At 38.7% G+C, this 15,529-nt stretch overlaps 1 protein-coding gene across 1 annotated transcript; it reads left to right on the top strand.

Moving 5' to 3' along the window:
- Positions 1–1,320: 1,320 nt before the first annotated feature.
- On the top strand, positions 1,321–14,576 carry LOC104524596 (protein-glutamine gamma-glutamyltransferase E). Its single transcript, XM_010167528.1, has 13 exons — positions 1,321–1,395; positions 3,821–3,988; positions 4,265–4,507; positions 5,446–5,564; positions 6,058–6,186; positions 7,640–7,817; positions 7,968–8,103; positions 8,981–9,084; positions 9,536–9,781; positions 9,916–10,221; positions 11,992–12,149; positions 12,359–12,492; positions 14,429–14,576. Exons 1-13 carry the CDS (start codon positions 1,386–1,388, stop codon positions 14,574–14,576), a joined length of 2,079 nt encoding a protein of 692 aa, XP_010165830.1. The 5' UTR covers positions 1,321–1,385.
- Positions 14,577–15,529: the final 953 nt, after the last annotated feature.

The following is a 15,529-nucleotide window of genomic DNA, read 5'->3' as shown; positions in this document are numbered from 1 at the left end:
CATAGCTTAACATCTGAAACCTCTAAAGTTTGGATTTAACATTTTAAAACCAAGTTATAAGAAATTTTAAATTTAAGAATTAAAGTCGTATCATTTTAAAATCTCAACTAGACTTTGCATGTGATAAAACTATGATCCCTCTTAAGATTAAATATTAATGAACTGAGATTCAAAGCAGCAGTCTGAATTATACCCAGTTAAAAACTGTTTCTTCTAATAACACCTTTTATAAGAAATAAGAATAAAATATGTTTGTATATAAAATATGTTGAGCAAGTTCCAATTATAGAATTTCCAAACATGATCAAAATCTGAAAATAGAACAATTTGGGCTGCTGAATGCTGAGTCCAGCCAAATAAAACTGTGCATTTCAGAAGGCATATAGGCTGTGGCTGGTCCAGCATAATGAGTATCTCTCAGAGGCATCCTTAAGATTGTGCACTGAGTACATAAAATTTTAGAGGTAATTTCATAAAAGTAACAGAATTAGTCTCTCTCTTTCTTAACAGAAAGTGGAGCCACCTGCCAAGCATAATCAAAAATCACTCTCTCCTTGAAATTAAATGAAAGATTTTTGTGCACAAATTGGCATTGCCAGTTGCATGTTCAGAGATATATCAAAAAAATAGTAGTGTATCAGCTGAAAACAGTGGTAGCTATTTCATCACAAGTCACAAATGTACCTATAATCTCTGTAATGTGTCATGCAAATATGACATGGAGTGCTTGTCCATTTAATGTCGTTAAACAGTAATTACGTGATAAATGCAAAATTTGTTCTTAAAATTTGGCCTGATTAAATTTGAGGCAGAAGCAACAGCTTGTTCATTGTTTCGCAATTACTACAATGAAGCAGGAGGAAAAAAAAAAAAAAAAAAGCAGCTCCAGGAAAACAATTAACTCACTGAATTAAAGAAAAAGTCACTGTAAACATTGCTCATGAAATATTCCAAATTAAAAACAATGTAGTGCAAGAAGGAGTTATGCTATTCTTATAATTCTGTCATTGCAACAGAAAGACAAGCAATTACATGCTGAAATTCTTATAAATTTAAATACATCAAGAAACTCCTAACAAGTGGACAGACTGTTAGGGATAAATATTGTCGAAGCTTCAGAGTTAAGTTGCAAAAAAATGACATCATGATATAGGGACGGAGAGAGCAAAAAATGAATGAAAAATGAATCCTCAAGCCCTGTTGGTCAGATAAAGGCTCAGGAGCATAGGCGGCTATTCAAGCTCCACCCCCACAGGAAACACTGCAAACAGGCAACTTTGCACCTAGACTTTTAAAAAAGTGAAAGGCACTAGCTATCCCTTGAGTCAACAGAAGTAGAGCAGGAAAGCTCCAGAAGCTGCTTGTACAGGACGTATTGATCAGATATGGGCCAAGGTAAGCAAGGGGGAAGCCCCTCCTGTGGGGCTCTGTTTGTTATTTTCTTACATCCATACCATATGACACTGAAAGACCACTACTTCTCTAAGGAGTTTTGATCCAAGAAAAAAAAGGAAGAGAAAATTCTTCCATCAAGACTTAGAAGAAGGATTTTCACAGGAATTGCATTTTTTCCATTTATCGTGTGCATGGGAAAAGCAAGTTTATCAGAATGAGATTTGGGAGAACAGGTATATTATCTAATGTAAACATTCTGTATTTTGCAAATAGGAAGGAAGGGAAAGCCTGCAGCTATCTGAAGTTGTCAGACAAGTGCAAATGACAGACTGACAAATCTGACATAAAAGAAGGAAGCAAAGCAGACCCTGAAGAAGTTATCATTGCAAAGGCTGAGGGAGGCTACAATGAGCAGAGGAGGGTGAAACGTGAAGTTAAGGCAGAGAGGATATAAAAATTTAGCGCATTTTTCTTTTGGTGGTTTGTTTGTTGCAGTGGGTTTGGTTTTTTGATTACATGCTAATATTTACACATATGCAAATTGAACAGTTTAATAATTATTATAAATGGTCTCATGTTGCTTTTCCAACCTTGCCAGATAACTTCTGCCTTTCTAAAGACAAATCTTCGCAACCCATCAACTTGTTCTATAATAGATATGCTTCACTGCTAACTTTCTGAAGTTTTTTTTTTTTTAAAGTAGGGGAAAAAAAAAAAAAAAAAGAAAAATCAAAGTACATGCTACTCACCTTGATATTGTAAACAGCCATGTTTCCTCTATTTGAACTGTGACTACATTGCTAAGACTTCTAATACAGTTATTTCAAGGCTGCCTAAACTTGATAAACTTAAGATCATGCTGTAAAAATATCTTTATACTAATAAATCTCATTGAACATGAGATAATGATTTTTCTACTCAATAATGGCACTGGGTAGCTGTGTGCCACTAAGGACCACTTTCTTTCTCTTTCCTAATCTCCCTCCTTGGGGTAGGGAGGGAGGATGGAGAATAATAAAAATAATTTTTAAAAGTATACAGTGCCCTTAGGAAAAACAAATATAATTTAAACCATTGTGTTTGGGCGGGGCAATTTTTGGTAGTGAGAGAAAGGCCTACAGTAATGGCCTCTGTGAGAAGCTTCATGAAGCTCCCCTGGCTCCAAGGCAGACCCACCTCCAGCCCAGGCTGAGCCAATTAGTGATAGGGAAATGCCTCTTTGAACCAGTATTTATGAGGGATGAACTAGTTTGGAAAGAAAAAGGAGGAGAGACCCATCAGGAATGACCACTGACCTGAACAAAAAAGGACCATTGGCCTAAACAGAAAGAGAGCATCATTGCCATAAGGAAGGTAGGGAAGTCGGGAGCAAAATAATTTGAGCCTGGGAAGAAGGGAGGGGTGAGGGGGAAGGTGTTTTAAGATGTTATGTCTCACTATCCTACTCTGATTGATTGGTAACAAATTAAATTGATTTTTCTTCCTCAAATCGAGTCTGTTTTGCCAATGACCATAACTAGTGAGTGAGCCCTCCCGGTCCTAATTTCAGCCCATGACCCCTTTATTGTGTTTCTCTTCCCATCTCACCAGGCAAGGGGGGAGTGAGTGCAGGACCTCATGGTCTTGGCTGTGACTGAAACCACCACAACCATCAAGCTACCTTCTACTAGAGAACCCTCCCATAGTCTCTGATGATGTCAGAGCCAAACCAATCTCAGATGCTTATTCTTTGGCCTCTGACTGAATTCAAGAGGCAACAGCTTTCTGCAATGTATTATCTCACATGTCTTATTTTAGTAGTGTTTTCTCTCCAATTCTCTCCCACTTCCAAATGACAGCCCAGTGTCTATCAACATATTCTTGTTAGATGCTTCCAACAGATAGCACCTGTCAGTTATAGCAGAGGTACATGACACGTAAATGGGGCTAGAGATCATATGTCATGGTTTAAAATGCAGAAGTGTTTCTCAGCTCAGTCAGGTTTCTTTATTTCTTATTCAGAGGCAGCAAGGCTGTGCCTCTGTTAGTATAACACCATGTCTTGGCATGGATGACAACTTGAAAGAATTGGCTGAGTTCAGCTGATTCTTTATCCAGGTAACTCAAAAGTATCCAAGTCTCTCAGGATTTTCTCCTCTTAGATGCCTTTCTGATTTTTCTTTAGTACCAGACATACTAGTTCTTCTATATTTAATCATGCAGATAATCTCTAACAGCCCATGCAAGGTAGAGTCTCTCTCTCAAAAAAAAACCCCAAACAAACAAACAAACAAACAAAACCCTTCACAAATAAATTATTTATATTTTTGGTGGAAACCTCACATGGGTACTAGTTATCTGTAGAAAGTAACACACAATTCTTGTGTGTCTGTGCTCCTTCCTCCTTCAATGTACTCTCAAGTTTTCTTGCTCTTCTTTTTCATAGCTGCAACGCAGCCAAACACCAACTGGCACCTGAAAGAAAATGCAAGAGATCACCACACAAGTAAATTTTCTAGCAAAGAGCTGATTGTGAGGAGAGGACAAGCCTTCATTGTCACCTTCAGTGGAACAGAACAGCCTGAGCAAAATTTAACATTCATCGCAGAAACAGGTATGGCTCCCAGCTTCTTTCACAGAAAGAGTAATGCTGCCTCATGACATTCTTTTGGCCTGATATGTACTATAGGGCAGTAAGATATTTCCTCAGAGCCAACATGCCGGTTCACATAGCCAAGGAACTGTCTGAGGTGTCTGTTCCATTACTCCTATCTCAGCTACCAGTGATAGCTTCCTTCAGTTTCCAACATATGGCACAAACTGAGTTTGTTGATGACTAAATATTTCATCAAGCTAGGGAAAAAAAAATGTTGTTTATTTTCCTTAAAAGGTCCAAAACCCTCAAAGCTGGCTAAGACCCAGGCCACATTTGGTATCTCCAGCACAGCGAGCAAGGACACCTGGAGTGCAGTTCTACAGTCTACCAGTTCCAACTCTGTGAGCATCTCCATTTCCAGCCCATCTAATGCTGTAATTGGACGTTACAAGCTGAGTGTTCAAAGTACTTCAAGTGACAGCTCCTCTCCAGCAAGCCTTGGCACTTTTGTTTTGCTCTTTAACCCTTGGTCTTCAGGTATGTTGAATTTCCCTGGAAAGAACTACACTGGTTCATTAATATTTGCAGCTGTCCTGGGTTTGGTTAGGATAGAGTTAATTGTTCACAAGGAACTGGGAGGGGAGCAGCCAGAGCAGCTGACCCAAAAGGAGCAAAAGTGGGTATTCCATACCATGTGATATCACGCTCAGTATTTAAACAGGGAAGTTCCAGGAAGGGGGAGAGGGTGGGTAGTGAGCTGTTTGGTTCTGTGTTGCGTTGTATATCACTTGTGTTGTATATTCTTTCAGTAGTATTGTTGTTTACTGTTGTTTCTCTCTTCCTTACCATTCTAGTAAACTGCTCGTGTCTCAACCCATGAGCCTCGTTCATTTATATTTCCTCCTCCCCATACCACTGGAGGAGGCGGGGGGGGTGAGCAAGCCTCTGTGGTTAAACCACCACAGCAGCTTCTCCATTTGATCTATACTTCTTTAATATAGCGGATGAACATCCACCACATAATGTATCAGTGAGAAAGGAAAAGGGTTTGACAGTTTCTTAGGCCCTTCTGGTATATAAAATCAGCTCCGTATCACATACTTACTGGAGAGCTCCTTGCCCTAAAAATTAAGTGCCACTTAAGCAGATTAAGTTCTGCTTTTGCCAGAGCTTCCCTACTTCTGCATAGGTTTAGAAGAGTGTGTCTAGTCTCTGTAGAGCCAAGAAGAGAGTCATATCTACCAGCTGCCATCTTCTCCCAGATCTGACAGTGTCATACCTCTGTCTTCATTCAGACACCCCCTACCCTTTTCTGTAATTATAGGAAAACCTGAGTTGCATGATCTGTTTATAATAGCAAGAACAGCAAAGGGTAGATATCTGCAGGCATTCTTATTGATGGAGACCCAAGGCCTCTGAAGTTTTGTTTTATTTTGCCTGCTGTTGTTGTATATACCTGTGTTTTGGCTTTTCAGATGATGATGTGTTCATGCCTAACAAGGCTGAGTGTGAGGAATACGTGCTAGAAGAATTTGGCATAATTTTTGCTGGCAATAAAAATCATATCAACAGCTTTGGATGGAACTTTGGCCAGGTAAATGCAGCACTGAAACACCAGACGCTGTTTTGTGCTCTAGTTTTCACAAATACTTGGTGACTAGGGCTTGCTTGCTTTTTCCAGTTCATGGCAGTCATACAACTCTGAAGAGCAGGAGTCTGGTATTGAAATCAGAATTTGTGCCAAGCTCTGTTACACTCATTAATATGGAGATTTGTAACTGACTATCAGCATTATGACCTAGGACTCAGAGGTGCAGCCAGCAGAAACCTTAGCGTCTGCTGGGTAGTAAAGTACTACAGCAATGCTGAGACGCAAAGTCCAGGCAGTAAGTCCACAGATTCTAAGTTTTGAAAAGCTCTTTGAGTTCTAATCTTCACAGTTTGCTAAGGCCACATTTTTATATGGTAATTTCTGGCTAAGGTGCGCCACGTCATTTGGTGATTAAAAAAAACCCCAAAAAACATTAAACACTTATATGGCTCTACTTATCCTGATTTTTAGTAATCTGTTTATTTCTATAACATAGTTTCAAGGAGATATTCTCAATATTTGCCTTTCCATGCTGGATCGAAGCTTAAACTATCGTCAGGATCCTGCCACAGATGTGTCTCACCGAAATGACCCCAAATATCTGGGCCGTGTTCTCACTGCAATGGTAAGCAACATGTTCAAAAAGTCCAAACTAACAACTGTTCTTTTAAAGTAGTTAGTGAAAACAACTATGAATATATTTTTCAGAAAATTTTGGGCCACTGTTTGTATGCACCAGAAATGTGGTCATCTGATCTGAGCCTGCTAGATTTATCTCACCTGTGCTAATTTCTAATACTTACTACTTTTGACATCCAGTAGTTGAACCAAAAATATAAGACATGGGGTGGTATGTTGAGGGACCAGTCCCTTGGAGGTCTTCAACCTCCCATTTGAAGTGGAACTACAGTGATACTAGATCTGCTCAGCCATGGATTTGCCAGGCTGCCTTGAAAATCTCCAAGGATGGAGGTTTCACAGCCTCTCTGAGTGACCAGTCCGGAGCTGCTTTACCCTCTTAGTGAGGAATTTTTGTCTTATGTTAAATATGATTTTTCCCAAACTTCAACTTTCTGCTGTCTCCTCTTGTTATATAACCTGCCACAACAGAGAAAGGTTGGATTCTGACAATTTAGTGTGTTCCATTCAAGTTGTTGTAAGCTGCTATTATATTCCCCTTATCCCCTTCTTAACCAGACTGAACTAGCTCAGTGCTCTCAACTTCTTGTAGACTGTGTGCTCCAGGGCCCCTGATCCATCTTGGTAGCCTTCCCTCCTGGGCCCTCTTCAGTGTCTCAACATCCCCTTGAACTGAGGGACTTGAAACTGGAGACAATGCCTGGCACAGCCTTGCTAGGGATAATTAAAGTGGGTTAACAGCTTCCCTCCATCTCCTGGTTACACTTTTCCCAATGTAGCCTAGCAGGGGCTTTCCCTTAATGATGACAGAGCACTGTTGGCTCAAATTAAATCTGGCATTTGCTTTAACTCCCAGCCTTTCAGACAGGCTGCCACTCAGCCAGCTGCTTCCCAGCCTGTACCAATGGATGGAGTTATTCTACCCCAAGTTCTGAAATCTACACCTTTTCTTCCTGAAATTCATGAGCTTTCTATTGACACAGTACCCAAGATTTTCAAGGTGACTGTGCCCCACTTGTTGTGTCAGCCAGTTCCCTTAATTTAATGTAAATTTGCTGAGGGCTAACTACATCATGATCCAGGCACATTCTGAAAGCTTAGCTGCATGATATGCTTTGATGATGCCATTCAGTCATACAGTGGTAAAGTTGCCACCTCATATCAGGAAGGCTTGCTGAAAACTGGTGTTTTCCTTCTTACCTGGAGCTACTATAGTTAAAAGAAACAGTGATTAAATGCTCTCCATTTCTTGAGAGGACACATATTTAATTTCCCTGAAAGTATAAAGCTTCTTCCTGAAGGTCAGTTGCATGAAGCAGTGACTTTTGTCCACAAAAATGTCATTCCACACTTTTCTCCTGCCTGCTCCCCTACTGCTACTGCATCTGTTGTAAACTCTTACTTTATCTCATCATAAATTTAGTGAATATTTTTTACAGGTGAACGCCAACGATGACCAAGGGGTGCTCCTAGGAAACTGGAGTGGAAATTATGAGGGTGGGAAAAGTCCAAGCAGCTGGACTGGAAGTGGTGAAATCCTGCAAAACTGGAAGAAATCAGGATTCAGACCCGTTAGATATGGACAATGTTGGGTTTTTGCAGCAGTATTGACTACAGGTATGCACATAACTGACACTGCACAGTCCGTTAAAAGAAACACTAATAATATTTCCTACATGAAAGTCTTTCAAGACATTAGTATGTTGCACGAAACTTCGTATTCCAGAAATATTGCTTTCTGACTACGGTTTTCTATTTATTCTTTAGTACTTAGATGTCTAGGGATTCCCACTCGTACAATTACAAACTTCAGTTCTGCCCACGATGCAGACAGAAATCTGCGTGTGGATGAGTTTTATGATGTTTCTGGAAATCACTTGGACAGGACAGCTGACAGCATATGGTAAGGCTCTACAAATATTCAATAGTAGGACCTAACAATGCTTATAGGGTCTTCAGGTGCAGAGTATAGATTCTCATTACAAATGGCTTTTTATCTTCTTAAAAATTGCCATAAAAACAACTACATGCATATAGGATCAACAAAATAATACTACAAAATTTGGTGTTTTCACTCTCTCAGTTAAACAGAGAATTGTGACGAGTTACAACAGCTAATTGAAGCCAGGCCAGGCAGAGTTAGTTATGATGCCAGAGATGACTGAAAATTTGTGATATTACATTGGAAATATCAAACAGTGGGACTTGACATAGTTTGGAACTATTCTTCAAAACCAGTTCATGTTAAACTGTAAACATTCAACAGAACCAGCTTCCCTACCCCCCCCCCCCTCTTTCTTTTTTTTTTTTTTTCTGCAGTGACATAATTTGCAGTGAAAATAATTTAATTATTGACACTAACAAGCTTGCATTCAGGAAAGAACAGGTGTGGTCCCTCACTTTTTGTCTTGTTTACTCCCCTACTTGTTCTGGGCCCATTCTAAGTATACGTGATAAGTCTAACAGTAGGCATTGTGCTATAAGGAAAACAGCTAAAATTAAGGAAGCACATGTGCTGAGAATTTTTTGAGAAAAACAGGCTCAAGAAATTTTGTATAATTTTACAAATTTGCTTTCTGCCCTTGAACATTTGTGCTTGTTCCACAGTGCAATTTTCAGCTCCTCTCTAGTTGGGATCAGAGTGGAAGTGCTCAGTCTCAAATAAGAAGCTATGCAAATTAAGGCATTTAATACATTTAACTAAGATGACTGATGAATGGATGTGAACAGGAATTTAGAAACACATAATAGTAGCTTCCTTTGTTCATTCTTCCATGTAGGAATTTCCATGTCTGGAATGAAAGCTGGTTTTCCCGCAGTGACTTGGGCCCCTCATACAGTGGATGGCAAGTTCTGGATGCAACTCCCCAAGAAGAAAGTGGAGGTACACAGATTTTTTTTCAGGAACAATGTTGAAAAATTATAAAGTCATTCTCCTTCAGAGAGAAGAAAAGAAAGTGTAAAACCTGCTCAGAAATAGAGTGGCAGAAGAGAATGCTTTATGTATCACATTAGAAAAGCCTCAGATCATATGTGGATGCCAAGAAACAAATTAGACTTCTAAGAGCAGTCTTTCACAGCAATTCCTGTATTTCCAATGTAGGTATCCAGAGCTATTGAAAAATCAAGGGCTAACATAAAATAAATCGAGTGTACCTTCAGAATACACAGAAGATAGATTGATGATTGGCCTGGTATGAGGGTCCATGTGGATGAAGGCTAGAATGGGACAACAGCACTCTGCAATTCAGGAGTCACTAATAAATATCTGTCTACCAATCTGCTTACTGTCAAAGAGTTGATTAGGTATGAAATATGTTTTCTTGATGCCGTAGGAATTTATCAGTGTGGTCCTGCCTCACGGAATGCCATCAAAGAAGGAGATGTAGATCTGGACTACGACTGCCCGTTTGTATTTGCAGAAGTGAATGCAGACTGTATGTACTGGAATTACGATCCCGCAACTGGAAAGAAAACATTAATATTCTCTAAGTCTACTGTAATTGGCCAATTCATCAGCACAAAGGCAGTTGGTAGAGATGATCGTGTAGATGTCACCAATGACTATAAATATGAAGAAGGTAAATAAAAACACAGATTTTCTATTCATCTGTAAGTACAGAGACTATGTTCTGCAGACTTGTCTCTAGCAGTCATGTAAAACAAGAGATGCATGTTAACTCTTGAGGATAATTTTCATGGTTCTTTCTGACAGGTTCTACAAAAGAAAGAGATATTTTCAAAAAAGCCCGTAAGAAGCTGGGACTTGAGGATAAATTTGATCCTACAGCACCGACACCACAGGAAATTGATCAAAAGCCTGACATCTCAGGGAAGTTCAAGGTGGCTGGCCCTTTAGAAGTTGGCAAAGATCTCAATCTAATTCTGGTTCTTGCAAACTTACAGTCTGATGTTAAGACTGCTCATGTAAATATGACTGCTTGGAGCACTGTGTACACTAGAAGACCAGTTCATGAGATCTGGAACGACTCCATATCTGTCACTCTGTCTCCAAAGGAAGGTAATTTTTCAAATAACTTTTGATCATACTTGTATAATTGTTTTTTTTTTCAGTAAATGGGCATTAGAAACTGGTCAACTTGGTGGAAAAAGCTCTAACAAACTGCAATCTTAAATTTCTATGCAGAAAAGGCTAAAAAAAATACATTGCACTTATAAACATATTTAAAAAGCACGTTTCACACCATTTCCTTAAGTGCTATTCACACTTTGGAAAAATGTATCTTGGGAGTGAAAAGACAACAGTGAATAAACACAACATTTCATTTAACAAAATTTGCATTAAAAAATAAGGACAACATAAAAACACAGAAATCAATTCCGACTAAATGTGTTCTGGTGAATTACGAGGGGCCTTATTGAAAAGTAACAGGGCATGGCTAGCAGCAGAAACAGGAAACCTGATCCATTAGCACATTAGAATGGAATTAAAGTGTGAGGAATAGAAACAGCTGAAATAGCCCACTAAGCTCCACAGAAAAGAGAGCTTATACCAAAGAACTGTTGAGGAGTAAAGGACCTCAGTTTTGTTTTTTTTTTTTTCAGATGGAGTTTCATAACCTTATGGAAGAAAATATCTACCTAAATAAGAGTATTGTTAGAAAGATGAAATTAAGTTACCATTAGAAGCTTGGGATAATAGCTATATCAGCATCTCTAAAGTGAACTGAAAGCTCATTGATTCAGAACTCATACTATATTGTATTAATCTTAGGCTTCAAGTCACTCGTGAGAAAGAGAAATAGTATTTCATTTCTTTAATATGTAATTTGAATTCTGGAGTTGGGATCTATCGGCTTTCTCTAAAGCATTAGGAATTAAACCCTCAGTGAAGACAGAGTTTAAATGGCTATTACCATTATAATTATAGTCATGCAAGCAGCTTGTGGTGTCTTGTGCTCAGACAGGCTGTGTTAAACTAGTGGCTGAATTTATACTCAGCAGGGAGGTTTTTTTCCCCAGATCTGATGGCAGGGACCATTTAAAGATATTTTTGCCCTCTCCTGGAGGTATGCTCAGTTTGCTAGGATCTGTAGTTAACAATTCTGTTGCTACTGGAGGGAGGAATCTAGGAAATTCACATTGCCCCATTTTCTTGCTTACTTCTGTGGGACTTTGCATGGGTGACTTGTAATCTTTTCCTGTGTTTTTCATCTGCTGTATACTGCTGGAAAGTACTTTGTGGCTCACAGTGTTTGCATGCAGCATAGCTACTCTACAGTTCTTCTGAACTTTGTTTATTGTACGAATGGCCAAAACCATGGAATTGTCTGGATTCAGAGACAGAGGAGATCCCTTCCTATCCAGTATTCCTTCATTTGAATCACAACATGGAAACTACTGTAAAAACATATGATAACAAAAAGCAGATAGGGCTAGGAAAGATAAAAGAAATGTAAAGATATTATTCAGCTCATCTCAATATATCATAAGCAAATAGGACTGATGAGGCCTATCAGAGCATGTCCCATAACAAATGGAGTGGCCCTGGTAAACTCCTTAAACTCCAGCTGTCCTATCTTTCAGAGCAACTGGGAGGAAAACAAGCCATCCAATATGGTAGTAGGGAATGGAGGAGGAATAACACTGAAGAAATCACTCTCTGTAGCTGATAGATATGCATTAATTGAGTTTGTTAGTGATGGCTGAAGGCCTTCCTAGTCCCAAACACAGCATAAAAGGAAAACACTAATATTAGGTATGAAACTCTGTGGGCTTATAAAAGTGTGTATCAATTCCTTTTTTCTTTTTTTTTTTTTTTTTCTTCTAGAGAAACAATTTCCCATTAAGATACCATATACTGAATATCAACAGCAGTTAACTACAGACAACACAATCCAGGTAACAGCTTTATGTCATGTAGAAGGTGGGATTCAAGTGCTAGTGCAAAGAGACATCACCCTGGACAATCCTGCCATCTACATACAGGTAAATTGCTGACCCTTTGCTCTAACTGCAGTGGCAGAGAAAGGGGAAAATGAGCTCTTATAAGCACTTTCTTCCCCAAAAGAGATGTGCTGCTCACATTCTGTCATGGCCCATCAGCATCTCATAATATCTCCTCTTCTGATGACTGAGAAAGCTCAGAGAGAAAAGGATACTGAGAACCTGGCCTTTCAAGCGTTTTCTTTGCACAGGTACTTGGTGAAGCAAAAGTGAATAAAGAAGTAGATGTGGAAGTGATATTTACCAATCCTATTGATAGGGAAGTGACGGACTGTGTCCTGCAGGTAGAAGGCAATGACCTCCTCAGAGGAATCCTTGAGATAGAGTAAGTATGAGAAATACCTTCTTCCTGCTCTTGAAGATACATGAGCAAGAACAGAGGCATGGGTGACTTGGAACCAAACAGTGGGATGAGACAGCATTTTCTTCTCGGTGTAACTTAGGAGGCCAGTCAATGTAACATCTTGTAATGAAGCACACAGCTTTGAACCAGTTCTTCATGTAAGCTAGGCTTTGGTGCCATAGTTTGGGAGGTCAAATAATTACTGTCATAATTGGACAGCATTGTTTGGATATAAGGGGGCATACTGGACATAATTGTTTTCCTGCCTATCTAGCAGGACCCCACAGTTCCAGCAAAAGATACATACTTATTCATGCAGTAAATTTTGCTGACGCTGTCTATCCTGCTATAGGCCAGATGGGTTGAACCTTCTTGTTCTGATCATAGGACTAACAATATGACATGAGACTGCTTCTCTGAACACTATATGCAATTATAACATATATTAACCAGGATTTTTATTTTCACTTTATTAAATCAACTGCAGGTACCAGTCTGGGTGTTCAGCCTTCTAACTAATTTGTGTTTTCATCAAACAGATAGACATACATGTAAAAAGCAGATGCACTAGTGTCCACATTTTTTAGATGCGGGTTGCAATCTCAAAGGGTGGTACCTCTGAAAAGTACAATCCCAAGTATGCTCCATGCATAGCTATTCCAGACACAATTAATCATGACTAAGGAGGACAGCTTTTAAAGAACAGACTAAACCATGACCAGCAGCTACTCCTTAGATGACTGAATTTACTTTACTAAGGCCCGGAACTTGAACACAGCTGAAATCCATTAGGCAAGCAGGAAGAGAATAGGAAAAATGGTGACTATTACAATAAAAGTTTGGGTTGGGCTGGGTTTTCTAATTAAAAAAGTTCTTCCAGAACAAAAACTACAGGAACACTGATTTTCAAGCCCTGCCTTCAGAACTCTACAAAATAATTACGTTAGGAGATTAATAAACAGAATCAAGAAACAGTTAAATGGTGTTGAGGTGGTGAATGAGAAGATTGGAATAAAATAGGCCCCTTTCACTATAGATCTCAGTTTCCTGTTTTTATGCTTTAATGATTTTGTACCTTGTCTTGCTCTTTTTCCTTCTGTATGTCACAACTGAAACAGAAAGGTTAAATTTTCAGACTGCTCTCCACTTTGTCTATATACAAAATTGCACACAAAATTCAACTTATGCTAGCAAATGCAGTTATTTCTTAAAAATATCTGGGAGAGGGGAGTGTGTTCTTTAACTGAATACACACACACAAAAACAAGCAAGCAGATATACACAGCAACTTAACACTGCTATTTGCACTTGAGCAACTAGGAATGGTCTATACCATAATTTAAAAGCTTTCCTAAGGGAATTTAGCGACCTTATGTTGGCTATCACATGCACCTTTATTCTTAAGCAAGACAAGACAACATGACAGGATAAGGCTGTTCGGGAAAACCATAACCATGAGTTTCCAAGAACTACAGAATACAGTGGTTTAAAACATTTTAGCTTCTGTTCAGAGCTTCCTGCTGTGTAAACACTGAGGTTTTCTAGGTACTATAATCTATTCTAATTCAGGAATTTGTATTAACATTCTTCAAGGTCTCTGATTCTTTTTTAATAATTCAATGATATATTTTACACCCTCTGCTCTACATGAAGCTTTATCTCATATGATACTAGTATGTCCCCCTTTGCATGCTTACCTGGGTCACTGCATAATGTATTTGTGAGAGGCCTTAATGCATGGGTTTGAATATTTAAATACATATCAGATAGCCAAGTCCTGTATGGTCTTTTCATGGCCATCCTACACTGAACTGACAGGAATTCTTACTTAAGATGCAAGATCATTAGTGAAGAATCTCAAGCATGAAGCATAAGCCTATTTTCAGCTTATATTTTTCTCTTTGTTTCCTATTTTTAGTGTACCATCGCTGAAAGCCAGTGAAAAATCCAGTATAAAGTTTAAACTCATCCCTTTTGAGACGGGTCCCAAACATCTACTTGTTAATTTCTCCTGTGATAAATTTGCAGCTATCAAGACCTTTAAGATGGTAAATGTAATTGACTAACATGAAAATATACAATGTATGGTCTGCGTGTGTATAAATTGAAAAAAAAAAAAAAAATGTGGTCTTGTATAAGAAAACAATGAGAAAATTAGCAAAACAAAATCCTCACTCCCTATGATAAGGGGTTTCCAACATCATATAATTAAAATTTTGCATTGTAATTTTAAATATACTGAGGAATATTTGATTCGTCATTTACTGTTGCAAGTGTCCACGTTATTAAAAAGAACATCTGACCTGCTATTCAGAGACTGCTTGTTTGACTTTTGTCTGGTTTCATTCTTTCTGGCTCCAGCTGTCTCTGCACAAACATTTATAAACTAATTTTTACACATTCAAAGCCTTACACAGTGGACTTTCAAAGTGGTGTTTTTCCTTACTACAACTATGATACTAAAAAGTAGCCAGGATGAGTTGCATGAGTTATGTCATTCAGCTTTGTCTTTTTGCTGCAAAGTTTGTCCTGATATTTTTCCTTTTTTGGTAAATCACAGTGACCAAATGAGGTGTAGGAAGTGTTCAAAAGGAATTTGGGTGGTGTCCAGTTTGAGAGCCATTTGACAAACACATTGAGATAATTGCCCCACTCAACATACATGATGTTTTTGCATGCTGATATTTTGCATTTGCTGAAAGTCTTCTTTGGTAATCAAAAGGAGGGTCATCTTAAATCTTAGGGCATTTAAACTTGAGAAGAGTTAGGAATTCTTCACTACAGATTGTGTATCAGGAAGTCATCTTGCAGAGTTCAAGTTCAGTAAAGCTTACTTAAACTCTTTATGGGAGGATAGGTATGGACCCAAAGTTGGGTTCCAAGAACAAGTGAACTCTGTGTAGCCCAGTGAGTGACTTGGTTTATGGCCTATAACTGTACAACAGTAAGTCATTCTTTGACTGAAAAAATTATCTGAGTAGATGGTGAATTGAAAGTCAGGCTATTGCTCTATTGCACT

This window comes from Antrostomus carolinensis, unplaced genomic scaffold (assembly GCF_000700745.2).
Source record: "Antrostomus carolinensis isolate BGI_N321 unplaced genomic scaffold, ASM70074v2 scaffold6865, whole genome shotgun sequence".
NCBI lineage: Eukaryota > Metazoa > Chordata > Aves > Caprimulgiformes > Caprimulgidae > Antrostomus > Antrostomus carolinensis.
The sequence above is the reverse complement of the archived record's forward strand: the minus strand, read 5'-3'. Positions and strand labels throughout refer to the sequence as shown.